Source organism: Canis lupus, chromosome 15 (assembly GCF_003254725.2).
Source record: "Canis lupus dingo isolate Sandy chromosome 15, ASM325472v2, whole genome shotgun sequence".
Classification (NCBI taxonomy): Eukaryota; Metazoa; Chordata; class Mammalia; order Carnivora; family Canidae; genus Canis; species Canis lupus.
The window spans coordinates 7005603-7031913 of NC_064257.1; the positions used below are offsets into that span (position 1 = coordinate 7005603).

The following is a 26311-nucleotide window of genomic DNA, read 5'->3' on the forward strand; positions in this document are numbered from 1 at the left end:
TGAGAAATGAGACTCGGGAAATGGCAAATAAAGGTATCTATCACCTTCATTACTGGAAAAGGCTAGGTTGGAGGGTAGAGACTCCCTACCTGGCAGGCCTGCCCCTGTGAGACTTAGAGCAGAAGAGAGCCAAGGAAAACTAGATCCCTGTTGACAACTTGCTTTCACGTAGAGAGAAAAGCAGAAGGGGCTAAACTGCACAGTTTCTCCGACTAAACCGTCCATTTAGAGAAGTCCCTGCCTCAACTGAGGAAGAATGAGAGGGTGAATAGAAGTCAGTACTTAAATGTTAATGACTGACCCTTTACATTAAAAAAACAAAAAAGCGGGGGGAGACATAAGATATATCTATGTATCAAAACACAGATATTTTGGCAGCTAGAAATATTGTATTTCTGATAATACATTATTGTATAAGACTGAAACAAAATCTTCTAATAGTTTACACATCCCAGGTGAGTGTTAACAGTCTGAAGTGTATCCTTTCCTACGATCATGCCAAAATTGAAATTTTGTGGTATCGAAGGATTGATCTGCGTAAAGCATCGTGTGTAGTGCCTGGTACAGAAGGGATTCGTTTGCTTCCTTCCTTCTTCCTTAGTGCCCCGGAGCCTTCTCTAGTCTAAGAATCTATGACTAGAGTTGAGCTGGGCTGAGGTAACCAGAGTCTAAGGTGCGCCCTAGTTCCCAGGATGCTGGCACATGTATGCGGGAGAGCAGTAGTTAGGAGTCCAAGCCCATAGCAGGGGCCCTGGGGGCAAGAGCTGCTCAGCCAGGCCAGGCCCATGGCCTTTCCTACTCTCTGGGGCAGGGGTCTAGACCCTCACGAGAGCCAGGGCTTCAGGCTGCCTCCTGGGTAGCCACTGTCCTGTAAGGTTCTCTTACAGCCACTGTCCTGTGAGGTTCTCTCTGTGAGCAGGGGGGCCCATCGCCTCCTCTGAGCCTCCTCTGAGCCTCTGCCAGAGGGGAATCCCATGCAGGGCTGGACCCCATGGAGCAGTCGATGGGCGGCTGCGTTCACGGGGCGGCACCTCCCACCCTTGCCTGTGACTCTGTGCCATGCTGACCTGGCCTCAGGGATGTCCAGGCCGGTTTTCTCCTCTCTGCATTTCCGGGACACGCAGGAGGTGGGATTGAGGAGCTGGGACACAGCTGGAGGGTGTGTGGGTGGAGGAGGCAGCGCTGACTTCAGGGGTCCTAGGCCTGACTGTCCCCACTCAGCTCAGGTGTCTTCTCCTGCAGGGAGTCTCTCCTGAAAGCCACTTCTCTTCCTCCCCAGCCCCATTACTCACTGGCTTCTAATTCTTGTTAATGGTTTTTCCATGTCTGTCTCCCCTCTAGCACATGAACTTTAAAAGCTAAAATTCATCTCTATGTCTCCAGTGCTTAGCACCGGCTCTGGCTCAATAGTGCTTGATAACTTTTGGTACCGTGATTGAGCAAAAGAAGGGTGGTACCCCAGGGTGAATTATGTAAGTGGGGGCAAGGACAGAAGAGGGAGAAGGGGACTCCCTTCCTAGGGCCCAGCCAGGGTTTACGATCAAAACCTTCCTGAAGGCAGAGCTGTCCACTGTGAAAGGAGCTGTGAAGGAGGAGTTAACTCCTTATCTCAAAAGGTGTGCAGAGATTGAAGAGCCCCTTTGCAGTGCGCAACACGGATTCTTTTTTTTTTTTAATTGATTTTTTAAAAAAAGATTTTATTTTTTTTTATTCATGAGACACAGAGAGAAGCAGAGACACAGACAGAGGGAGAAGCAGGCTCCACGCGGGGAGACCGATGTGGGACTGATCCCAGGACCTCATCCCAGGACCCTGGGGTCACGCCCTGGGCCAAAGGCAGATGCTCAATGCTCAGCCACCCAGGGATCCCTCATTGGCCCAAATTTATACACACTTCCTCCACTGCCTCCAGGCCGAGGTAAGCTATGGGGCTTCCTCTTCCCAGGAGCGGCCCAGGCAGTCCTGAGAAGGGCGGAGGTGGAGAAGGCCTGGTCCGCTGATGACTGATAGATTTATTCATTAAAGAAAAGACTGAAATGCACTAGAAAGTTAGCAATCCACACCACATCTTGCACAGTATTTCCAGAAATGTCATTATTTGGCCCTGGCAAATGTCTCGGCCATGTAGAACATTCTTGGATTTTAGTTTCTGTCATAGTATTGCAGATGAGAAGTCCAAAGCTGGTCTAATTCTCTTTCCTTTGTAAGTAAGTGTTCTTTTTCATGTTTCATTTAGGATTTTCTGCACTTACTACTCATCCGTCTGCACTGTGCTCGTGAGCTGGAAAGCTGCCTATCACTTCCCAGCAACTTTGGTTTTGATTTGGCAACACCTCATGACCAATTATGTCATTTTTACTGTGGGATTATAATTATAGCCTGGAACGTGATGCTATTCTCTCCTCATTGCACCCTCCCCTGGCTTCAATTGTCATGTGGACAAAAATCTCTAATAATGTGTACTCGGAGTCTTATGCGTCATTTCCGAGCCCAGCAACCTAAGACCCATGTGTGCCTCCTTCATACTCTCTGGAAAATGTGCCTGCGACCAGTTTCAATGATGGGAGAAACAAGATGGGAGAATCTTGTCTTCATAAATGATGATGTAGAAGCACAACAGCTGATGACCTAGAACACGTGCCTCAAACAGTGATATGAAAGAAAGATAAACTTCAGTTTTTTTAATTTTTTAAGATTTTATTTATTTGAGAGAGAGAGAGGGAGAGAGCACACAAGCAAGGGAGGAGGGTAGAGGGAGAAGCAGACTCCCTGCTGAGCGCAGGGCTTGATCCCAGGACCTTCAGATGGTGACCTGAGCTGAAGGCAGAAGCTTAAACAACTAAACCACCCAAGCACCCCTAAACCTCAGTTTATTTGAGGTATTGCATTTTGGGGTTTCTTTGTTACAAAAATAGTCTTCAACACATAGGGATTCAAAAAATATATATCATCCATAACTTCATCTGAGGAAAATAATTAAGATACTCTACTTTTCAAGGTAGAGAAAAGGGAAAGGAAAAGAAAGAGCGGTAAACAATAAATCTGTACTCTAAACAGGTCACAATATTGCAACCGGGAATCTGAAATAGAAGTATACAGTAAGGATTCTTGAAACAAGACATACTTTCTGCAAAGGAGTTCCTTTTTTTTTTAAATTTTTTTTTTTTTTTTAATTTTTATTTATTTATGATAGTCACAGAGAGACAGAGAGAGAGAGAGGCAGAGACATAGGCAGAGGGAGAAGCAGGCTCCATGCACCGGGAGCCTGATGTGGGATTCGATCCCGGGTCTCCAGGATCGCGCCCTGGGCCAAAGGCAGGCGCCAAACCGCTGCGCCACCCAGGGATCCCCGCAAAGGAGTTCCTAATAGCATGTAATAAAAAAATAAAAAACATAAAAAAAAAAATAAATAAAATAAATAAAAAAATATAAAACATGTAAACTATTTTAGTGTGTTAGTTATCTATTGTTATGTAGCAAACCACTCCAAAACACTGTGGCGTAAAGCAATGATTTGTTATTTCTCATGATTCTGTGTTTGGTTGGGTTCAGCTGGGGAGTTATTCTGCACGTTGACGTTTTCATCTAGGAATCCGGCTGGAATGCCCAAGAGAACTTCACCCACATCCCTGAGACTTTGGCAGGGAAGCTCAGGGACTTCCCTCCTCCTCTTGGTGTGGTCTCTCCAGTTGGCTGGCCACACCTGTTCACATGATGGTGGCTTCGAGAGAACTAAGGCAGAAGCTGCCAGTTCTCTTAAAGCCTACACCTGTAACTGTCACACTGTCACTCCCCTGCAATTTATTGATCCAAATAAGTGGGCAGGCCAGCCCCGATTCAAGCAGCAGGGAAACTGACTCCACTTCTTGATAGTAGAAGCCTCAGACACATACGGAGAGAGGAGGAGTTGTTGGTGACCAACTTTGGAAACAATCTCTTATAGTCTGCCTTCTGGACAAAACAATTCATGTCCTTTCCAAATCAAAATACACTCACGTCCTCAACCAAAAGCCTCAAATCATTAGGCATTGGGTCAAAGTCCAGGCTCTCACCCTCTGAATCGGGCCTATGAAGAAGCAGCTCCTCTGGTGTAGTTCATTTGGTGCATCTGCTCAGCTACAACTTTTTCAATCCAAAGACCTGTGGACTAAAAAGTCAAGTCATCTGGTCCCCTTGCTCCCTGTTCCCCATACACCCAAAACACCTGATACAGAGACATAATGACTCCAATGAAGGCTCTTGTTCAAAAAGAGGAAGAACAGAAAGCATGTAACAGTTACTGATCCATAGTAATTCACTACCTGGGCACCTGTGGTCAGATTCTCCTACTCCAATGACAAGGGATGTTCTTTGATTGTTTTGTTCCCTGGGAATGGTTTCATAATCCATTTTCTTCAGAGGCTTTTGCTTCTTCCCTCTGGGCTCATGGCTTCCTCCCCTGAGGAACTTTTATTTTCCATAAGAAATGGTCCATATTTGCATCTCATACCTTTCTCAGCTTCTGTAAGGATCTCTTTCCTTTCAAGCTGTCCGTGATCCTTTTGGTCTAAGGTTTTGGTTTGGCAAATGCTTTGTGGGTCTTACTGAAGAGATATAGATTCACTCTGTGGCTCCCAAACCACATCCTTTCTTCTTTGTGGGACAAAACTCTCTCTCCTCTGGGTATGTGTCAGATTGCTATGGCACAAGGCCCTTGTGTTTCTTAGAAGCCCTTCAGTCTAGATAAGAGGGTCTATGAGGCACTGTTTAACTCCTTTTGATGTCTTACAGCTGCACTCTTGAGTTGTTGACCTTGAGGCCACATTTTACCTTAATGTCCTATACGTGACTTTTCTTCCGAGATTTGTTTATTTTGCTGATATTTAGCTAGCTGGAGAGACTGTCCTGGGCCCTTCACGTTTTGTCTAATTTCTGCTTGAAAACACAAGTTCCTTCTTCAGCTTGTTTATCTTTTGCAAAATCTTATCATAGGTGACTAAAATAAATAAGCATTTTTATTTTTTTATTTTTATTTATTTATTTAAAATAAGCACTTTTAATATTCAGCCTGGAAATCTCCTAAACTGGATCCACAAGTTCACTAATTACATTTTTTAATTTTCCACGTTATTATCAGCAGCAGGGCTGCAGAACATTTTGCCACTGCATGACACTAGCTGGTCTTTCTCCAACCTCCAATAACAATTTCCTCACTGCTCTTTCAGCCTCCACTAACAGACTCCTGCTGTCTTTCCAAACTCTGCTGGCTGCCTGGTCCCAAAGTTGATGTCACGTGTTTTAGATTTTAGTTCTGGCGGTCTCCATTTCTAGATATCTCTTCTGCAACAGTTCTCTCCTGCTAAATAACCCTTCATTCATTTATGACGCTATAATTTGGGCTTAGCTAGGTAATTCTTTTGCTTATCTTGCCTGGGCCCGCTCATGAGACTGCCGTCATCTATCAACCTGAAGGATCCAAAATGATTCCATTCATATGTATGTGGCCCTGGTGCTGACTGCTCTACACCTGATCTTCCATCATTCAGTGTTTAGCCCATCTGATCTTGACATGATGGTGAGAATGTTCCCAAGAAAGTCAAAGCAGAAGAGCAAAGACTATTGAGACCCACTCTTGGGAATTTATAGGATATCACTTCTGTCACATTCTGTCAGTCAAAATAACTCACGAAGCCAACCAAGAAACAAGGGATAAGGAAATAGACTCCCTTTCTTGATGAAAGAAGTTGCAAAGAATTTGCCGTAATTAATCCCCCACAGGTAGCTGCAAAAATTCTAAACCAAATTTAATATTTAATGATCTTATATTGAAAACAACATAGCAGGAAGAAGATACTGATGCCCGATACCACTATTTTTATTAAGGCAACAGAATAAGATGAAAATTCTATGTTTAGAAAGGAAAATATAAGTTTGTCTTTATTCTCTAGATAGTTGAAACTGTAGAAAATAGCTACAAATTGGAAAAACTATTAGAATTAATGAATGAATTTAGCAAGGGTACTGTCTTCAAAACCAACATACAAAAGTCATATTTCTATATTTATAATGGAAACAAACAACTAGAAAATGAAATTTTACCATTTAAAATGCCATAAAAGAAGGGGCACCTGAATACCCACGAATGGGCATCTGACTTTTGGTTTCAGCCCAGGTCATAGTCTCATGGGTTGTAGGATTAAGCCCCGTGTTGTGCTCCATGCTTAGCAGAGTATCTGCCTAGAGATTCTCTTCCTCTGCCCCCCACCAGTCCTCTTGTGCTCTCTCTTTTAAATAAGTGGGTAGGGATCCCTGGGTGGCGCAGCGGTTTAGCGCCTGCCTTTGGCCCAGGGCGCGATCCTGGAGACCCGGGATCGAATCCCACGTCGGGCTCCCGGTGCATGGAGCCTGCTTCTCCCTCTGCCTGTGTCTCTGCCTCTCTCTCTCTCTCTCTCTCGCGCGCTCTCTCTCTCTGTGACTATCATAAATAAATAAAAATTAAAAAAAATTAAAAAAAAATAAATAAGTGGGTAAATCTTTTTTAAAAAACTATTAAATATCAAAGATCTAGGATAAATCTAAAAAAGATGTGCCATCTCTATACTTAAAAACTATAGGGGATCCCTGGATGGCTTAGCAGTTTAGCACCTGCCTGCGGTCCAGGGTGTGATCCTGGAGTCCCGGGATCGAGTCCCACATCAGGGTCCCTGCAGGAGCCTGCTTCTCCCTCTGCCTGTATCTCTGTCTCTCTCTGTGTGTCTCTCATGAATAAATAAATAAAATCTTAAAAAAAAAAAAAAAACTACAAACCATCATCAAGAGAAATTACAGAAATAAATGGAGAGATATACTATTTTCATGGATTGGAAGATTCAATCATATTAGTTTCCTAGGCCTGCTGTAAGAAAGTGCTACAAACAGAAATTTATTGTCTTACAGTTCTGTAGGCTTGATGTCTAAAATTATGGTATCAGCAGAGCCTTCTTCTCTCTGAAATCCAGATGGGAGACTCCTTCCTTGTCTCTTCTAGCTTTTGTTTGTTTACCATTAATCCTTGCCATTCCTTGGTTTGCAGCTGTAAGTACTGCACTTTCTGCCTCAATTATCTTCTGGTGTTCTTTCCCCAAGTGTCAGTCTCTATGTCTCCTCTTCTTATAAGGACATGAGTTATATTGGATTATTAAGGGTCAATCCTACTTTAATATGACCAGCTACTCTAATTATTAAGGGTCAATCCTACTCTAATTACATCTACAACAATGCTATTTTCACATAAAGTCATATTCTGAGGTCACCATATCTTTTTGGGGGACTCAATTCAACACAATGAATAACAAATGCCAATTCTCCAAAACAAGTCTATAGCTTCAGTGCTATACTAACCAAAATTCTGGGTGAGTTTAAAACATATATGGAAAATTTGGTCACATTTGGCACCCAGTGCAATACTAACCAAAATTCTGGGGGAGTTTAAAACATATATGGAAAATTTGGTCACATTTGGCAAGCAGATTCTAAAATTTATATGGGGGTGCCTGGCTGGCTCAGTCAGAGGACTCTTTGATCTTGGAGTTCTGAGTTTGAGCCTCACATTGGGTGTAGAGATTATTTAAAAATAAAATCCTTAAAAAATAACATTTATATGGATATACAAAGGACCAAGAAAAGCCAAAACAATTTTGAAGATCATAATGGGAAGGAAGACTTTTTTTCTACCAGACATCAAGATTTCCTGTAAAGCTGTTACAGAAATTAAGACAATGTGACATTTCCACAAAGAGAGACAAAATGAATAGATTGCATAGTCCTGAAACAAATCCACACATTTATAGATAACTTGTTTATGCAAGGGTGACAGTGCAGAGCAATAGGGGAAAGGACAAACTTTCAAAAATAGTTCTTAGTCGGGCAGCCCGGGTGGCTCAGCGGTTTAGCGCCACCTTCAGCCCAGGGCGTGACCCTGGGGTCCTGGGATCGGAGTCCCACGTTGGGCTCCTGCATGGAGCCTGCTTCTCCTTCTGCCCGTGTCTCTGCCTCTCTCTCTCATGATAAATAAATAAGATCTTTAAAAAAATAGTTCTTAGTCAATTTAACATTTACGTGTAAAAAATGAAACCTGACTTACCTCACACCATACACAAAACTCAACTTCAAGTGGATTGCAGAGCTAGATGAGGACAAAGTAATAACAATCCTAACAATTAATCAGCACTGTTGGTAGGAAAATATTTCTTAACAGGACACAAGAAGCACCACCCATAAAGGTCTTTTATGTTCGTTAAAGACGCCAACCAGTAATCAAGTGGAAATGCTGGCTGCTGAGTGGGAGAAGATCTTTACATGGCATACATTATCTCAACAAAGGACTCATATCTAGAATACATAATAAAATGTCCATAATAAAATGTCCATAATAAAATGACAGACAACCCCATAATAAAATGACAGACAATGTCCATAATAAAATGACAGACAACCCCATACAAAAGTGGATGAGACTCTTAAATAGGCACTTTATAAAAGAGAATGTCCAGGTATCGAGAAACATAAAAAAAATGGCTCAACCCTATTAGACATCTGGGAAATCCACATTAAAACCACAATGAGGGGCACCTGGTTGGCTCGGCTATTGAAGAGAGAGACTCTTGACACCCAGGTGCTGATTTTGGGCCCCATGTTGGTGGCAGAGATTAATTAAAAATAAAATCTTAAAAAAAACCCAAAAGCCAAAAAACAAATCACCCCAAATCCAAAGAAACAAACTCCACAATGAGATACCACTATCCCTCGCCCCCCCCCCCCCCGAAAGGTTAAACTTGAAAAGATGTACAGTGGTGCTTACAGGTGAGGATGGGGCAGCTGGGTCTCTCACCGATGGCTGGTGGGGGCGCGGAATTGCTTGGCATCATCCCCTTAAGTCTCATACGTACGTAACAAGCAAGGCCTACACCCAGCATCTGTGCAACAAGGGGCAGGAAAGGTCACAGCAGCATAATTGCTAGTCAACTGCAACCTGGAAACAACTCCAAAAAAAAAAAAAAAAAGAAAGAAACAACTCCAAGGTACATCAACGGCAGACTAATTGTCGCATATTCATAACGCAGAATATTATGCAGCAGTCACCAATCAAAAATAATAATTCTGAATACAAAAAAAAAGCAACAAATCTTGACTTGGACCAAGTTAATCTGTTTACATTTATATGTGAGATAAAAATTTGTACCTCTTGGGGCTGCAGTGAGGACTAAGTGGATTGATGGAGGTCAAGGAGTCATGAGCCCTTGGCTTAACAAATAGCCATTATTTATTCTTACGCTCTCTTAGGAGGCCATCTTTGTGCAAAACTGTGCAGAGTATTTGCAGTGCCCCCAACTTTGTTTTGTCCCCCCTCCCCTCCCCCACAAAGCCTATTTGCTACCTTTTCATCCTCGGGTCTTGGTCTCTTTAAGAAGTCAGCCATCACTGAGGAGAGAGGAATCCTGGGAAGATCTCCTCGGCTCAGGCCCAGAGCATGACGGGAAAAGGAGGGGCGGAGACAGGGCTGCGCATGCGCGGTTGGCCCCGCGTTGCGTTGCGATGGCCCAGGCGGAACAAGTGCAGTAGGAGAGCATCATCCCCGTGCCCGGCGCGCGGAGCTGTGGGTTCGGGCCCCGGCTCCCCACCCCACCCCGCGACCCAGCCGGGGCTCCGCGGGAGCAGGGAGGCGACCCGAAGGTGAGCGCGGCGGCGGCGCGGCGGGGCGGGGCGGCGGGCGCGCCACGTGACGAGGCGGCCCCGGGCGGGGGCGGCGCCGGGAGCGCGGCGGGGACGCGGTGACAGGGGCTTGCGGGGCGCCCGCCCTGCCCGCCCTGCCCGCTCTGCCTGCGGCGGCGGCGGGCGCGGGGCTGGTCGGCGCGGGCGACACTTGCGGAGCGAAGCGGCCCCGGGAGCAGGGATGAGCGCCCGGGGTCGTCGTGACCGTGGCGAGCGGCCCGAAGTCGTCCTCCCGTTCCCCGCAGGTTCCCCCGCCTGGTGCCCATTTGCACGTCCGGCCCGGCGGTAAAGACGAGGGTAAAGACGGCTCTGGGGGCGCCCTGCGGCTCGGGCTGGACGGCCGGGGACCCTGGAGACCCCCGAGACCCCCGAGACCCGGGAGACCCCGGGACCCCCGACACCCTCGAGACCCCGAGACCCCCGAGACCTCGGAGACTCCCGAGACCTTGGGAGACCTCGGGGCCCCGGAGACCTCGGGAGACCCCGGAGACCTCGGGAGAACCCCGAGACCTTGGGAGACCCCGAGACCCCGGAGACCTCGGGAGACCCCCGAGACCCCGGAGATCCCCGAGACCTCGGAGACCCCGACTTCCGAGACCCCGGAGACCCCCGAGACCCCGGAGACCCCTGAGACCCCGAGACTCCGGAGACCCCGAGACTCCCGAAACCTCGGGAGACCCCGAGACCTCGGGACCCTGGAGACCTCGGGAGACCCCCGAGACCCCGGAGACCCTGGGAGACTTACGGGACCCCGGAAACCCCGGGACCCCGGAGACCCCCGAGACCCCGGGACCCTGGAGACCCCCGAGACCCCGGGAGACCCCTGAGACCCCGAACACCCCGCCCGGGAACCCGGGAGACCCCCGAGACCCCGGGACCCCCGATACCCTAGAGATCCCCGAGACCCCGGAGACCCCGGGAAACCGCCCTCCCCCCCAGACCCGGAGACCTCGGAGACCCTGAGACCCTGGAGCCCCCTGGACCCCTGAGATCCCAGGGCCCCGGAGACCCTCGAGACCCCAGAAGGGGCAGGACCGCTTTAGACAGGGGCCTCTCTGGCGTTCACCTGCGAGCCGCATCTGGAGCTAGGCCGTCGTTGGGGCCTGACACGGGGCCCTTGGGGAGGCCCCCAGGAAAGGCCGAGCTCGGGGTGGCGGTGGGGAGCGTGCTGGGCGCCCCGCTGGGAGAAGTAGAAGCTGATCAGTCAGAAACTGTGCTTCTGAGTCCTCTCCTCCAAGTGCTTGATGACTTCTTCCCTCGTCCTGGACAGCCAGCCGGTCTCACCCCCCACCCCCACGGAACTGCAACATTTGATAGAGTGTTTGTAAAGTTACTGGGGACGCGGGGACTACTTCCAGAAGACTTTCCTTGTTTTATTTTACCTTCTATTTTTTATTTTATTTATTTTATTTATTTTATTTTATTTTATTTTATTTTACTTTATTTTACTTTATTATTTTATTTTATTTATTTTATTTTATTTATTTCATTTGATTTTATTTCATTTGATTTCGTTTTGTTTTGTTTTATTTATTTCATTTTATTTTATTTTTCATTTTATTTTATTTTTTATTTCATTTCATTTCATTTCATTTCATTTCATTTCATTTCATTTCTTTATTTTACAGAGGGAGTGGGAGGCGCGGGTGGAGGGAGAGGGACTCTTGATCTTAAGCAGGCTCTGCACCCAGCACCCAGCCCGTGGAGTCTGAGCAGGAGGCTCCATCCCAGGATCCTGAGTTCATTGACCTGAACCAAAAGTCAAGAGTTGGGTGCTTAACTGATCGAGCTGCCTGGGTGTCCCCCACCACACCCCCAGAAGACTTTTCTCATGTGAAGATAACTTATTAAAAGAGCAGAAGGCAGGAATGGGGGAGGACAGAATTAGTCCTGGCCCCAGAAGCGTTGTTTTTCAAAGGCTCAACTTTGAAGCCTTGTGCTCAACACAAAGCTTTTAATATAGATAAATGTGAAGGAGAAAAAAAAAAAAAAAAGAATAAACTCGAGTGCCAATGCTTTATGTTGTATTTTAGGAGTCCATCTGCCCTTTACCAAGAAGAAGTCTATTAGTTTAAGGCTGGGGAATTCCTTTACATAAAAAATTAGAATGAAAGAGCCATTGGATGGTGAATGTGGCAAAGCAATGGCACCGCAGCAGGAGCTTCTGGACAAAATTAAAGAAGAACCTGACAATGCTCAAGTAAGCATTTCATTTAAAAAAAAATTTTTTTTTTATTCTTTTCTACCTGGTGAATTCAGATTTTTAGTTAGGCAATTTCTGACTTGTATGTTGAAACAAACAACCCAAACTTTTTTCCCCCCATTAGATGAGTAAATCAGATTTCTCTTTAAGTGAGAAAAGATCTCAGAAACTGTGTATTTCTTTTTGTAAAAAGTACTACGTATTACCATTTTTCTATACTTGGTACATTTTTTTTTTTTTAATTTCTCTTGTATCTGACAGTAGTTTCCTTTTATTCTGTATCTGTGGTCCGTTCTATTCCAGGAGACTGAGGAGTCAGTTTAATCCCTCTCCTCGTTGAGCTTATAGGTTAGTAAGGGTGATAGACATTATACAAGTAATTGATCAAATGATATATATAATTACAAACTATGACAAGTGCTCTGCAAGAAAAGCCTAAAATGGGGACTCTGACCTAGTTTTGGTTGGGGGCAGAGGTTGGCTAGGGAAGGCTTCCATGAGGGAAGGATGCGAAAGCCGAATTATGAAGAATGAATTGACTAGGCAAAGGCATGGAGAGTGTTTCAGACAGAGCAATCTGTATATAGGGATGCCCTACGTTGCACGGTTCTTTTGAAGAACTGCAAGACCAGTGAGCCTTGGAACAGAAAACATATGCAAATGGTGATGACGGTAATGTTGATCATAACAACAACACTAATAGGTAGTATTTATGTATCAACTTGTATATATTCTATCATAAAGACATATATTATAAATATTAACTTACTGATATTTATATGTGCTTAGACTATGCCAGGCACCATTCTCACAACTGCATTATCCCCATGTTACAGATGAGGCAACCAAAGTGCAAAGAAGTCAAGCAGTTTACCAGGGATCACAGCTCATAAGTGGCAGAGTAGATTCAGATCCAGGTAGTTAGACTTCAAAGCCTGTTATCTTGCTTCTAGAATGAGGCTCTGTAGGTTGTTTGAGGCCAGATCATGCAGGACTTTAGGACCTTTTTATGAATTTTGGTCTCTCTGGGAAGACCCCGTGGGAAGAGAGCAATGGGAAGAGATTGCAGGATTTTAAGTGGGAGAGTAAGATAAACATACTCAGAAAGATCATCTAGGTACCCTTAGGGACCCAGCTTGGAAATCTGTGGAGATCAGTATGAAGACATTGGTTATTTGTTTTGGTGAAGAATGATTTTTTTTTTTTTGTTTTTTGTTTTTGCACAGTTCTTTTGCTTGATACTCTTCAGTTACAGCATAAGCAAATCAATGATATTAAAAATATGAATTATAATAACAATAATAAATAATAATGCTAATATTTTATTTCTCATCCCATCTCAAAGGCAATGTTATTCCAGAACAGGGATGCCAAACAGATTTTGTCTCCCTAGAGTGCTGTGCTGAGAAGGCATCTGAGACACTGTGTATAGAATGTGGGGTGGGGATGAGGCGTGGCATCCATGACATTTATTTTCCCCCTAGATACTAAATTCTTACTCTTCTTCCAGAAGTAACCATTTGTGTGCCAAGTTTTTTGGATTCTACCTTTGAAGTATTTTTTTTTTTTTTTACTGTCTCTGCCTTTTCGTTCCTATGTCATTTTTTCTCATTTTAACTTTTATAACAACTTCCTACTCATCCCTTTACCTTCAGTCACTATCCCCAGCAAAACCCTGTGTAATGATGCTATTGTACCTCCACAGATCTGATGCCATCACTACCTTTAAAGACCCAGCCTCCTCATGCATGATGAAGCATGAACTTTGTAGTGTAACCTCCAAACTATCTATGTTTCCAGCCTTTGTTTCTGTCTTCAGTATCATTGGTCATCCTTCTCACCTTTTTGAATCTGTTTACCTGCAAACTATCTGCATTTTATTCGAAGTCATATTCTGTTGAGTTTTGTTTCCTCACCTTTGCACATGCCATTTCTTCTGCCTGTGGTATTCTGAACTAGGCAGTGTGGCAAAAATTTGTCTCCTCTTTAAGACATAGCATACTGGTCACTCTGGTAGAATTAATCTTTTTTTTTTTTTTTTTTTTTTTGTATAAAAAAAAAATCACTGCTTTCACTTTTGCTGTGGCATCTCCAGGTCAATGAATTTTGTTTTCATACAGAGTCTGGAAGCCTCGATTCCTAGTGCAATGACTGGCACAAGGTACATGCTTGATAACTGGAATAAAAGAGCCTTTATTTCATGATGAAGAAACTGGGCCTGAAGAAAGAAGGGGCTTCACTAAGGTCCCAAGGCAAAGTTGGGATACAAAACCAGTTTTTAAAAATTCCAGATCCAAGTTTTCTTTCATTATGCCTTGTCTGTAGTATATAAATTTAACAAATATTGTGCTATGAGTTGAATGTTCTTTCTGAATGCCAAAATTGTGATAATGAAAATCTGCCTAACAGCTTACTTTTTTCTTTTTTTTTTTTAAAGATTTTATTTATCTTAGAGAAAGAGAGAGCAGGGGGCAGAGCAGGGGGAGAGGGACAGGCAGACTCCCTGCTGAATGCAGAGCCCAAGACCCTGAGATCATAACCTGAGCCAAAATCAAGTTGGGTGCTTAACTGGCTGAGCCACTCAGGTACCCCAACAGCTTACATTTTAATTTTTTTTTTTTTTTTTTACATTTTAAATTTAAGTAGATAGGGACCAACTCAGTTCTCTTTGTAATACTTAATATTTTTTGATATGCAGCCTTCTCCTGCTGCCCCACCACTACTGAAAGTAATGTTCCTAGGAGAATTTTGTAGGTTGCAATGGTGTTAAAATGAAATGATTGGGGATCCCTGGGTGGTTCAGCGGTTTAGCGCCTGCCTTTCGCCCAGGGCACGATCCTGGAGTCCCGGGATCAAGTCCTGTGTCGGGCTCCCGGCATGGAGCCTGCTTCTCCCTCTGCCTGTGTCTCTGTCTCTCTGTCTATCAGGAATAAAGAAATAAATCTTAAAAAAAAAAAAAAGAAATGATTACCACTAATTTATTATGGAAAAAGTTTTGAGCATTCCTAGATTAGGCTTTTGTGATGCCTTAGGACCTATCTTACTGACATGCACAAAATAAATCTAGATAAAGCTTTGATGCTCACATAGTTCAGAGCTATAGCAGCTGAGGTGGTTGATGCTGAGGTACTGAATGTGCTTCCTGGGAAAGGAGCTTGGTGGTGCTGCTCTCACTTCTTCCTTCTCAGGATTCAGGCTGCCTCTATAACTGCATGCTACAAAACAAAGCTGAAGGCTATTTTCGCTTTTTGCCTTTTCTCATAAAAGCAAAAATCTTCAGTTTTTTTTTTTGGTTAGCGAAAACAGGTGCTAATAATATGTAAATCTTTTGTAAAAGTGAAGTGGCATTACGCAAGCTTTTGAAAAGTGGGGAATACCTCTATTAAGAGTCTTCTGGATTTATTTATTTTTTTTATTTTTTTTTTTTTTAAATTTTTATTTATTTATGATAGTCACAGAGAGAGAGAGAGAGAGAGAGAGGCAGAGACACAGGCAGAGGGAGAAGCAGGCTCCATGCACCGGGAGCCCGACGTGGGATTCGATCCCGGGTCTCCAGGATCGCGCCCTGGGCCAAAGGCAGGCGCCAAACCGCTGCGCCACCCAGGGATCCCGTCTTCTGGATTTAAAATTATATTTGAGCTGTCATTTATTCAGTGAGTTTTTATTGCTGCTTATCATAAATTTCATAGCTCTTGTTCAACATTGTTTTAAGTAGTTTAGCTATATTAATCCATTTGATGCACATGACCCTAGGAGTTAAATACTGTTACTCTTCTTGCTTTACACATGAAGATGCTGAGCCACAGATAGTCATTTGTTAAAAGTCACACAACTCATTCAGTGGTTGAGTGAGGGTTTGAATGCAGGCAGTCTGGTTCAAGATCCCAAACCCTTAACCCAGATACTGCGTCTAAGTTGTGTTGGTTATTTTGTTCTCAGAAGAGCTACAAAGATGGAAAGACAGGACCTCTGCTCTCAAGGGAATTGATAGTGTAAGAGATATAGGAAGAAGAGATAATTAGTTATTGAGTGCATCTCATCAAAAGCTATGCTAAGCATGTTTTATGCATTCTCATTTAAATTCTACAACCATATGAGGCAAGTATCTTTACCCCATTATAGAAATGAGGGAACTGAAAAAAAAAAAAAAAAAAACAACAAATGAGAGAAATGAGGAAAGGAGAGGTTGGTAATTTACCAAATTCAAAGGCAGTAACAGCTGGAATAGGCACTGGGGTCAAACTTGTATTCTTTCTGTTGCTTTGTGCCATCTCTGTACAGATACAAAGTCACAGTATTATGTAGTTACTGTAACAGGAAATGTATAGGGTGCATTGGGAGCATAGGAAAAGGAATCCTTAAGTCTAGAGAGGAAGGGAAGTCTTCGTGGGGCAGGTGGCACTTGAGTTGTGTGCCAAGTCATGGAGAGGTGAGAGATTGTGGTAGGTTTAGTGGTTGAGTATTTCAACACAAAAGAGAAGAGAATAGTTTTTTTTTTTTTTAAGATTTTATTTATTTATTTATGAGAAACACAGAGAGAGAGAGGCACAGACACAGGCAGAGGGAGAAGCAGGCTCCACACAGGGAACCTGACATGGGACTCGATCCTGGGACTCTAGGATCACGCCCTGGGCCGAAGGCAGGTGCCAAACCGCTGAGCCACCGAGGGATCCCCTGGATATAGTATTTAGATACGAAAGTTAATCTATCTGTAGGTTTAGTGTTAGATAAAATATAGAATGCCCAGGAAATTTGACTATCAAGTTAAGTGATTTTTTTTTTGAAGATTTATTTATTTAGTTGAGAGAGCAAGAGAAAATGTGAGTATGGGGGAGGGGCAGAAGGAAAGGGAGACAGTCCCAAGCTGACTCCACACTGAACACAGAGCCCAACTCAGGGCTCGATCTCATGACCCAAGATCACAATCTGACCAGAAACCAAGAGTTTCTAACCAACTGCACCACCCAGACGCCCTTTAGCAGTAATTTTTTTTTTTTTTTTTATTTATGGTAGTCAGAGAGAGAGAGAGAGAGAGAGGCAGAGACACAGGCAGAGAGAGAAGCAGGCTCCATGCACCGGGAGCCCGACGTGGGATTCGATCCCGGGTCTCCAGAATCGCGCCCTGGGCCAAAGGCAGGCGCTAAACCGCTGCGCCACCCAGGGATCCCAGTAATTTTTTTTTAAAATATGAGTAGGTTACATGCAATACTTAGGACATACTTACACTAAGAAAGTGTTGTTTATCTGAAATTCAAATTTTGCTAAGCTTTTATATTTTTATTTGCTAAATCTGGTAATCCTATATAGGTGATAGTTGAAGTTATGAATGTGGATGAGATCATTCAGGAAACAAAAGTAGAGAGAAGAGCTCAAGGTAGAAAGCTGGGAAATGGATTAATTTAGGGCTTCACAGTGGCTTCAGGGGATGGCTGGGTGGCTCAGGAGGTTGAGTTTCTGCCTTTGGCTCAGGGCATGATTCTGGGGTCCTGTGAGGAGCCTGCTTCTCTCTCTGCCGGTGTCTCTGCTTCTCTCTCTGTCTCTAACGAATAAAGAAATAAAATCTTAAAAAAAAAAAAAAGAAAGAAAAAGTGTGGGATCCCTGGGTGGCTCAGCTGTTTAGCACCTGCCATTGGCTCAGGGTGTGATCTTGGAGTTCTGGGATCTAGTCCCGCGTCGGGCTCCCTGCATGGAGCCTGCTTCTCCCTCTGCCTGTGTCTTTGCCTCTCTCTCTGTCTCTCATGAATAAAGAAATAAATAAAATCTTTAAAAATAGAAAGTGGCTTCAAGGTGGTCCCCCCAATCAGCAGCCTCAGCATTACCTGAAAATTTGTTAGAAATTTATATTCTTGGACCCTGCTCCATACCTACTGAGTTAGAAACTCTGGGGTTGAAGCCCAACAATTTATGTCTTAACCGGACCTTTAAAGGGCTTCAGATGCCCTTGAATTTTGGAACCATTGACTTTAGGGCTGAATATAAAAGATCAATGAAGGATATGAAGACATAAGTAATGAAATGAAGTATAAGAACCAGAAGACAATGAAATGGAATCATTGACAGTGTCAGATATATCTGAGAAGCCTTGTAAGATAAAACCTAAAAATGTTTATTGCGTTAAGTAGCTGCAAGGTGATTGACTAATTTTACAACAGTTTCAGTTGGGGGAGTGACTGGCTCAGTTGGAAGAGCATGTGAGTCTTGATCTTAGGGTTGTGAGTTCGAGCTCCATATTGGAGATAGAGATTACTTAATTATATAAATAAAATAAAATAAAATAAAATAACCCATTTCAGTTGAAGCAGTAGCCTGACAGCATTGGGCTAGGGAGGGAATCGAAGGAAGTAGAAAAATAATCAGGAGCTTTTTCTCTGGCTGGTTGGAAAGAGAAGAGGGTAGCAGTTCCTTAGGAAATAGGTTCCTTATAAGCAGAGAGGAGAAAAAACTGACATGGAGGTGGTGAGAAGCTGGAGATAACACACCAACGGTATGGCTTGCTGAAAGAAGGGAGAGGGTCCCCAAATGCAAGCACTTTTAGTCATGGTTAAGAAGGTTGCTTTTTCTTATAAGAGGACAGTTTGCTGATCAATTTATAGGCATGGTGAAGGTGGAATCAGAGATTGAGGGATTTCTAGTTTCTTTTTTTCTTGGTGAAATTGAAATATCAGGGAGCAGGAAATTTGCAGGGTTGACTTACTAGTGGTGAAGGGTTGGAACAATTACTTTGTGAATCAAAAGGAACTGATGGGAGATTTAGCCAATATTAGAAAAACATCAGAGATTGAATTAATGATAAGGTAAAGTAGTTTTATATTCTTAGGTGTTCTTTTTGGTAAGTTGAAGGAGGGTGTAAATTCCTCTTCTTTTTGTAAGTGCCAATAGATAAACATTGTTATTTGAGTATAATGTTTAAGAACTTCCATGAGGAATCATTCACTCAACGAATATTTATTAAGTGCCATAATTATAAAAATAATATTAAAAGCTAGGATTTTTTTGTTGTAAATCATGCTTAACTTTTGATTTATCTGTAAGGTACCATGCTACAGACTGCATTTATTTTTTTTATTTTTTTATTTTTTTTTTTTATTTTATTTTTTTTTCAGACTGCATTTATATTAAATCATTTATCCCCTCATAATGGGCTTGTGGGTTAGATAATATATTTTATAGACAAGGAAGTTGAAATTAGAAGAGATTAAATATCTTGTTTGAGCCAAGATAACGTTTGTTTCTGACTGCTGTCAGAACCCATAGCCTCCTTTGTTAGGTTATGTTGACTGTGCCAGGTGTTGAGTGTCCAGACGTGGGAAAACAGATATGGTCCCTGTCCTTATTGGGCATGGTCCTTTCAGTCTTGTGTGCATGAGGAAAAGAAGAAAGGTGTTAGACATAACAAATGATCACCCAAATAGGAAATGGCGTGTTGTGACAGGTGCTATGAGTGAAAGGAAATGGGAGACTACAGCTGGGGAACTTCTTTTCCAGGGAGGGCCATGGTTTGAATTCATTATAGTAATTTTTTAAAACAATTATTTATGAGAGAGAAAAAGAGAGCACGTGCACATGAGGGGCGGGGAGGAGGGAGAGGGGCAGACAGGAGTAGAGAGCACCCTAAGCCAACTGCCTGCTGAGTGCGAGCTCGATGCAGGACTTGATCTCATGACCCTGAGCTGAAACCAAGAGTCCAATGCTTAGCTGATTGTGCCACGCAAATGCTCCTGTAGAATTTTTTAAACATTATATTTATACATCTATGAGGGAGATAGCATGGGTTTTGGAATAGACCTGGGTTTGATTCCCCTCTGTATACTTCATGTCTCTGTGACCTTGGCCAGATTACTGAACCATCAATCTTTAAATCACTTCGCTTGTCAATAAAGAAGGGATCATAGTTCCTGCCTGACTGGCCGCAGCAGCTCGTTTGGTGCTATATAGTACACCGTGAGAAGTGGTAAATTAATGGAGTGGTTCCTAGTCTTTGGCATGTAATAGTCCAAAGAAATTTCAAAAGTAACTTTGGGAGCTGACCTATCAGTCATTTATTTTGCTAAGTATAGGGATGTTAAAAATACAACTATTATTTATTATCACCATTATTTCAGAAAAGACTTTTTTTAAACTTTATTTTGAAATATGTATTTTAACACCAAAAAAAAAAAGGGATGGTTGTCATCTCAGAATAAAGAACAGTCTTTTTCTTTTTTTTTAAATTTTTTATTTATTTATGATAGTCACACAGAGAGAGAGGCAGAGACACAGGCAGAGGGAGAAGCAGGCTCCATGCCGGGAGCCCGACGTGGGATTCGATCCCGGGTCTCCAGGATCGCGCCCTGGTCCAAAGGCAGGCGCTAAACCGCTGCGCCACCCAGGGATCCCGAACAGTCATTTTCAAAATAGATATATGTATTTTTAAAATTTTGTTTTATGATTATATTTTATCTTAAAGCATTTTAAAGAATGTAATTAGGATAAATCTGATTTAGGCTCTGATGATTTTATGTATAATGAACAGATTGCATTGAAAATCTTGTCTTTTCTGCCATTAATAGATATGACAGTTTGTGAATCTGTTGGTTAAAATTACTAATTGGATCCAGTCTCTAAGTCATTCAGATTTAATTTTATTTATTGCTTCCTTATAAACACAGCCTAAAAAAAGGGTAGCGCTCAACATTGAAATAGCTGTGTGTGGCTCCTATATATGAGATTACATTTGAAAAGTGGTTACAAGGGGATCCCTGGGTGGCTCAGTGGTTGAGCGTCTGCCTTCAGCCCAGGTTGTGATCCTGGAGACCCAGGATCAAGTCCCACATCGGGCTCCCGGCATGGAGCCTGCTTCTCCCTCTGCCTGTGTCTCTGCCTCTCTCTCTCTCTCTCTCTGTCTTATGAATAAAATCTTAAAAAAAAAAAAAGTAGTTAAAATTGTCATGAAAGATCTTCCAGTTCTGAAAGGTTCTTTTTGTAAGGATTAAGTCTAGTATAACAACTTGTAAGTTTTGACTTTTGAAGTATTTGTGAAGGTGATTATGATTAGAATGTAGAAGAGATATGACAGGATTATTTTTTTGCTTGAATTTCTGGCTTATTTAGATACTAACACTGTATTTATTTCTTTTTTTCCTTAAGGAGTATGGACATGACCCAAAGCTGAAAACTCAAGAAAGTGAACTGAAAATAAGTGCCGTGTTTTCAGTTGGTGATAGTCCACTTGGTAAGAAATATAACTGTATAAGTTAATTATGATTAGTATTGTTATATTTTGGCTAGTAGAATTGAGGGAAAGTGCCTCCTCGTATATCGTTTATTCCTTAAGATAAAGCAGTGCTTTTTAAACTGGGTAGCTGGTCTTGATTGACACTTTAAAAAGTGGAATAGAGGGTCACCTAGCTGCTCAGTTGGTGGAGCGTGTGACTCTTGATCTCGGGGTTGAGTTTGAGTCCACAATGGATGTAGAGATTATCTACACAAAATTTTAAAATATATATGTTATATGTATATAAAGAAACAAAAGGTGGAAGTAGAATAAGATTATATTAGAGTGTCATGCATGTAGTAAGAAAACATTATTTCATGAAACTACTGTTTGAATGATTAAATTTTACACACATAAACATACACACAAATGTATGTTTCTCCTGGGTTATAATGTGAAATATAGTTCTAACCTTGAGTTATTGTTAAAAAAGTTTGAAACCCTCTGTTTTATTTTTTTGTTCTTTTAAAAAATTTTATTTAAATTCCATTTGCCAATATACAGTATAACATCCAGTGTGAAACCCCGTGTTTTTGAGTGCTTGTTACTTCATGGATATTGGATTTTAAGACTGAGAATTTGCCCTAAAAAATGGAGAATGTATATGTGTTTGTATTGATACTAAAACTGTTTTTCCCCCCTTATTTTGTATTTATAGCCCAACAATTGACCCCAGGCTTTCAGTTTTCTCTTGCATCATCTGGCCCAAACATTTTGCTTCCTTCGGTTCCAGCCGTAGCTATTCAGGTTTTTTGTTCTGGTTGTAAAAAAATGCTTTATAAAGGGCAAACTGCATATCATAAGACCGGATCTACTCAGCTCTTTTGCTCCACGCGGTGCATCACTGGATATTCTTCACGGGTCTGCATACCACCTCCTCCCAAGAAAACCTGCACAAACTGTTCAAAGTATAAAATTCTTAATTACATCCCTTTTTACTTTACTTTTTTAATGTGTATGTAGTTTAGTTCAAATATGCTGTTGTTAAAAAAACAAACAAAAACCAAAGATGCTGTTGCTACTTTAAATCTCTTCAGCATGTTTCTATGGAAATAGCTTTTTAGCTAATTGAGAAATTTGCAAAATCTCAAGCTTTGTAACATGAAATAAGACTTGGTGTTAAAAGTGTCATCTAAACCAGTTTTCTATCTCTTTAAGTTTAAATTTTACTGTGGAAAGAAATAACAAACCATTTGTGGGAATTGTAGGACCACTCATATATCCTGTAATTGTAGACAACCATTCACAATTATTTATTATCTTGAAAGTCACTGAAGTAGAATAAAATAGTATATAAGTTATTTAATTCTTTAGGAGATAAAACACTAAGTGGTTACAAAAATAATGTGTTTATTTCTGAAACATCTTTGTGAGTTTTTGTGGGAGGTTATTGTTGCTTACTGTCACATGTAGGTGCAGAGAAAGGAAGAAATAGCAACAAAGCCATATCATAAACTTCTTTCTCTACCTTAGTATGTGTGAAAAATTTGGCATGTTTTGCCTATTCCTGTGTTAGTATAGTTCTAGGAATGCATTGTGTTGTCAGTCAGTAGTCATTAATGTAAAATGATAAAAGTTAAGAGCTTGGTTTAGATCATGACTCTATCCCTTAGATTAATGGTCCTTGACATTGGGTCTATATTTAACTTTTCTAGGCCTCAGTTTCTTCATTGGTCAATAGTATCTACTTAGATTTTAATGAAACAGTGTTATTAGCCCAGGGCTTAGGACATAGCAAATGCTTGATAAGTAGGATCCTATTACTTTTAATAATAAAATTGGTATCATTATGTATGTTAACATAGAATTTATAGGCCCCTCTTTTGTCTTTGGAGATATATGACAGTTTTTTTTTTTTTATCTGCTTGGGTGTTGGCCTTACATATCTAAAAGTGATCCTGTTAAAATGGAAATCTCCAACTAAAAAAAGAAAAATTTAAAAATATTTTACATAAATATTTTCAAATTTAGTTTTGTTCTAAAATGTTCTCCTAATATCTTACTTAAACTCTTCTATACATTCTCATGAAACTGATCTGGAAGGGTAAAATTAGTTTTCTGTTTTTAGATACTCTGTTTCAAGATATCAAATATCAAAATAAAATGAATTAAAATTTAAAGAATGTAGCACAACTTATACATCCAAATGCATATTATTCTCTTAAAAATAGTCACTCTCATCAGGGACGTTTTACCACAGTGCTGCTCTTACTCAAAAAATTTTTTTTATCTTTTGATTTGGCATTGCATTCAGAGCCTATGAACCATTCCTGTAGACCGATTTAGGTGACAAATCTGTTTATACCATGGGTTTGGTTCTTGCAAATTGCCAAAAGTTGCTTGATGCCTTTATCAGTTGACTATCATAGACAGTTCAACTGAGTCATACACTTAAATGTGATATTTGACTCTCACATTGAAAAGTTGTTCCTAGAATTCTTGTAAATAAAAGAGAAATTAGGGGATCCCTGGGTGGCTCAGCGGTTTAGCGTCTGCCTTTGGCCCAGGGCGCGATCCTGGAGTCCCGGGATCGAGTCCCACGTCAGGCTCCCGGCATGGGCCTGCTTCTCCGTTCTCCTGTGTCTTTGCCTCTCTCTCTCTCTCTCTATGTCTATCATAAATAAATAAATCTTAAAAAAAAAATAAAAGAGAAATTAGAAGAAAGTTGGAGCCATGGATTTTGGACATGTGTGTGTTTTTTAAGATAACTGTTAAGGTGTAAGTTTCATTTGGATGTATAAGGTTTTAGAATGCATTTATATTTATGTGCACAGATTTCCATTAAAAAGTCATTCTCATTGGTTTATGTATGTGTATATTATACCACTGGCAGATTCACATTATTAAATAACATTCTTTATTGCTTTGTTTTTAGTAGAAAAATCACTTTTCAAAATTAATAACTTCATCCGTGTGTAAGCATATCCACTTGGTTTCCAAGATTCACTGTCCTATTTTTAAGGTTAGGTGAGTTTTAGAAAATTAAAGTACTTCGTTGTTATTGTTATTCTTTCATAGTTTACTGTGGAACAGCTCTGTATAATAAAGGCACAGGATGGGAGGCAGGATAGTGGATTAAGTCCATGGACTGTGGAATTAGACTGCCTAGAGTTTATATTCTGGCTTCACTGCTTACCAGCTGTGTAACCTTGACAAACTCTTTAACCTTTCTGATTTGATCTCCTCATCTGTAAAAGGGCAATTATAATAATACTTACCTTGCAGAATTTTTGTGAAAAGTTGGTTAATTTGAATAAAGAGAACAAGGTGTGGTACGTAGTAATTACTCAATACGTACAACTGTATATAATATTATTGCCATTATATTCTTTGTGGCCTGTACTAGTGCTTCTAATTGATGGCCATTTCCTATAGTTTTTTTATACTGGTCAGAAAAATGGCAATACTTAATCTTTGTTTTTACTGTCAGTGCTTTTTATAGTCATGAACTCTTACAGAATAACTTGAAGAGTCTTAGAGAATGACTCGATTATTTGTATTCTCTCTGTTTTATTCTTAAGTCCATCTGTCCTCTGCTACCAAACCTTTATAGCTCTTTGGTTATGTTTCTTTGCTCTCTTCAGTTACAGTTAAGTTTTATATATCATGATAATTTTAAAAATATTAATCTTTGGTAGTTCATCTGTTTCCCAAATCTTGCTTCTCAATTAAAAGAACCCAAAACATGTCATTCCTTGTCTCAATCATGTTTCTATCTTAGCAGCTGCTGGCTAGTAATAGGACAAGTGCTTTGTGGTCTGGAGTTGTGGGATGGCCACTTGCTCCATTGGCTCTGGTGGATGAAACTTGGTTGGGGCTGGAAGCCTCCCTATTTTTCTCACGGACATCATGAACATCTGGCTGGATATATTTTAAATATAATTTTCCCTTAATACATCTGTAAATTAGGTATCATAAGCCCATGTTATACATGAGAAATTGAGAGAGTAATTACCTCACTCATTGTCACTCAGCTAAGTAACAGAACTAATCACCAAACTTAGGTTTCCATATGCCTTATCCCGAGCCAGCTGTTTTCTCCTAAGCAGTAGCTGCCCTTAGTAAATGTAGTTATTTTAGCTCAGAGAGAGGAAGAAATTACAGTGATGAAGAACACATTTCATTTTGCCTTTGTTATTTATTTTTAGAGACATTTTAAATCCAAAGGATGTGATCACAACCCGACTTGAAAATTCTTCTCCTAGCAAAGATTTCTGCAGCCAATCATGTCTGTCTTCTTATGAGCTAAAGAAAAAACCTGTTGTCACCATATATACCAATAGCATTTCAACCAAGTGCAGTATGTGTCAAAAGAATGCTGATGTAAGTCACATTGTACGTTTATTGGGCTTCTGCTCAAAGATCCGAGATTTTTAATTGGCTTTACTGATTTTGGATGTATATGTGTTTTTATTTCCTAGATTCGATTTGAAGTTAAATATCAAAATGTGGTGCATGGTCTTTGTAGTGATGCCTGTTTTTCAAAATTTCACTCCACCAACAATCTCACCATGAACTGTTGCGAGAACTGTGGTAGCTACTGCTATAGTAGCTCTGGCCCATGCCAGTCCCAGAAGGTTTTTAGTTCCACAAGTGTCACAGCGTATAAGCAGGTATGAAGATCCATCTGTCACATATAGTTAGGCTCGCTCCTTCCAGGGTGGCCCTGCAGGGATGAAACACAGAATAAACAAGTAAACTCTTCCCGTCAGTTGATCTTGGTGTATGAGTTCCCCTGTAGAAAAGTGGGATAGATTCTGGTGGTGTAAGTGTGGATTGTGGCAGTGAGATGATACAGGTGAACCAGATCGTGTTTTAAGGTTTCCTTCGTGATCAGGAATTCGCAGATGGAATTTCATGTTTTGCTAGGAGTTGGAAATATTTTATGATATACTGAGAAGTGAAGAAAGCCTCATGTTATTGTAAATAAACTATGACCAAACAGTTATAGGTGATAAAATCAGTGAATTTTTTTCCTTTTAGAAAAAAGTATATTTTAATGTGTTTTATTTTTTTTAAATTTTTATTATTTTTTTAATGTGTTTTAGAATGAATTTGGCAACATGCCTTATTAGACTACGTTAGCTAATTTTTATTTTTTATAATGAACAGATTCATTTGGTTAC

General features: G+C 41.3%; 2 protein-coding genes and 1 long non-coding RNA gene across 16 annotated transcripts in view; 2 read left to right on the forward strand and 1 right to left on the reverse strand.

Moving 5' to 3' along the window:
- Window positions 1–7781: 7781 nt before the first annotated feature.
- LOC118350689 (uncharacterized) lies at window positions 7782–9529 on the reverse strand. The gene is made up of 3 exons (XR_007402269.1): window positions 9395–9529; window positions 8819–8933; window positions 7782–8143 (listed from the first exon to the last, which is right to left on the reverse strand). It is a non-coding gene; the product is annotated as an uncharacterized LOC118350689 (long non-coding RNA).
- A 21-nt stretch (window positions 9530–9550) lies between these two features.
- ZMYM6 (zinc finger MYM-type containing 6) overlaps window positions 9551–26311 on the forward strand; it is a 41317-nt gene continuing 24556 nt past the window's right edge. For 2 of the 14 annotated variants that reach the window (XM_025419975.3, XM_025419977.3), the window contains exons 1-6: window positions 9798–10026; window positions 11763–11929; window positions 21059–21143; window positions 21844–22093; window positions 25334–25508; window positions 25607–25798. In XM_025419975.3, the coding sequence (XP_025275760.3) occupies window positions 11837–11929; window positions 21059–21143; window positions 21844–22093; window positions 25334–25508; window positions 25607–25798 (795 nt within the window). In that variant the 5' untranslated portion in view covers window positions 9798–10026; window positions 11763–11836. Of the gene's footprint in view, window positions 9691–9797; window positions 10027–11762; window positions 11930–14052; window positions 14094–14498; window positions 14518–15566; window positions 15586–21058; window positions 21144–21843; window positions 22094–22143; window positions 24153–25333; window positions 25509–25606; window positions 25799–26311 lie in introns of those variants that run through there. The other 12 variants (XM_025419973.3, XM_025419972.3, XM_025419974.3 and 9 more) reach the window with 12 other exon arrangements.
- LOC112642211 (accumulation-associated protein-like) lies at window positions 9553–10556 on the forward strand. The gene is made up of 2 exons (XM_049094547.1): window positions 9553–9570; window positions 9975–10556. The coding sequence occupies exons 1-2, from the start codon at window positions 9553–9555 to the stop codon at window positions 10554–10556; spliced, it is 600 nt and encodes a 199-aa protein (XP_048950504.1).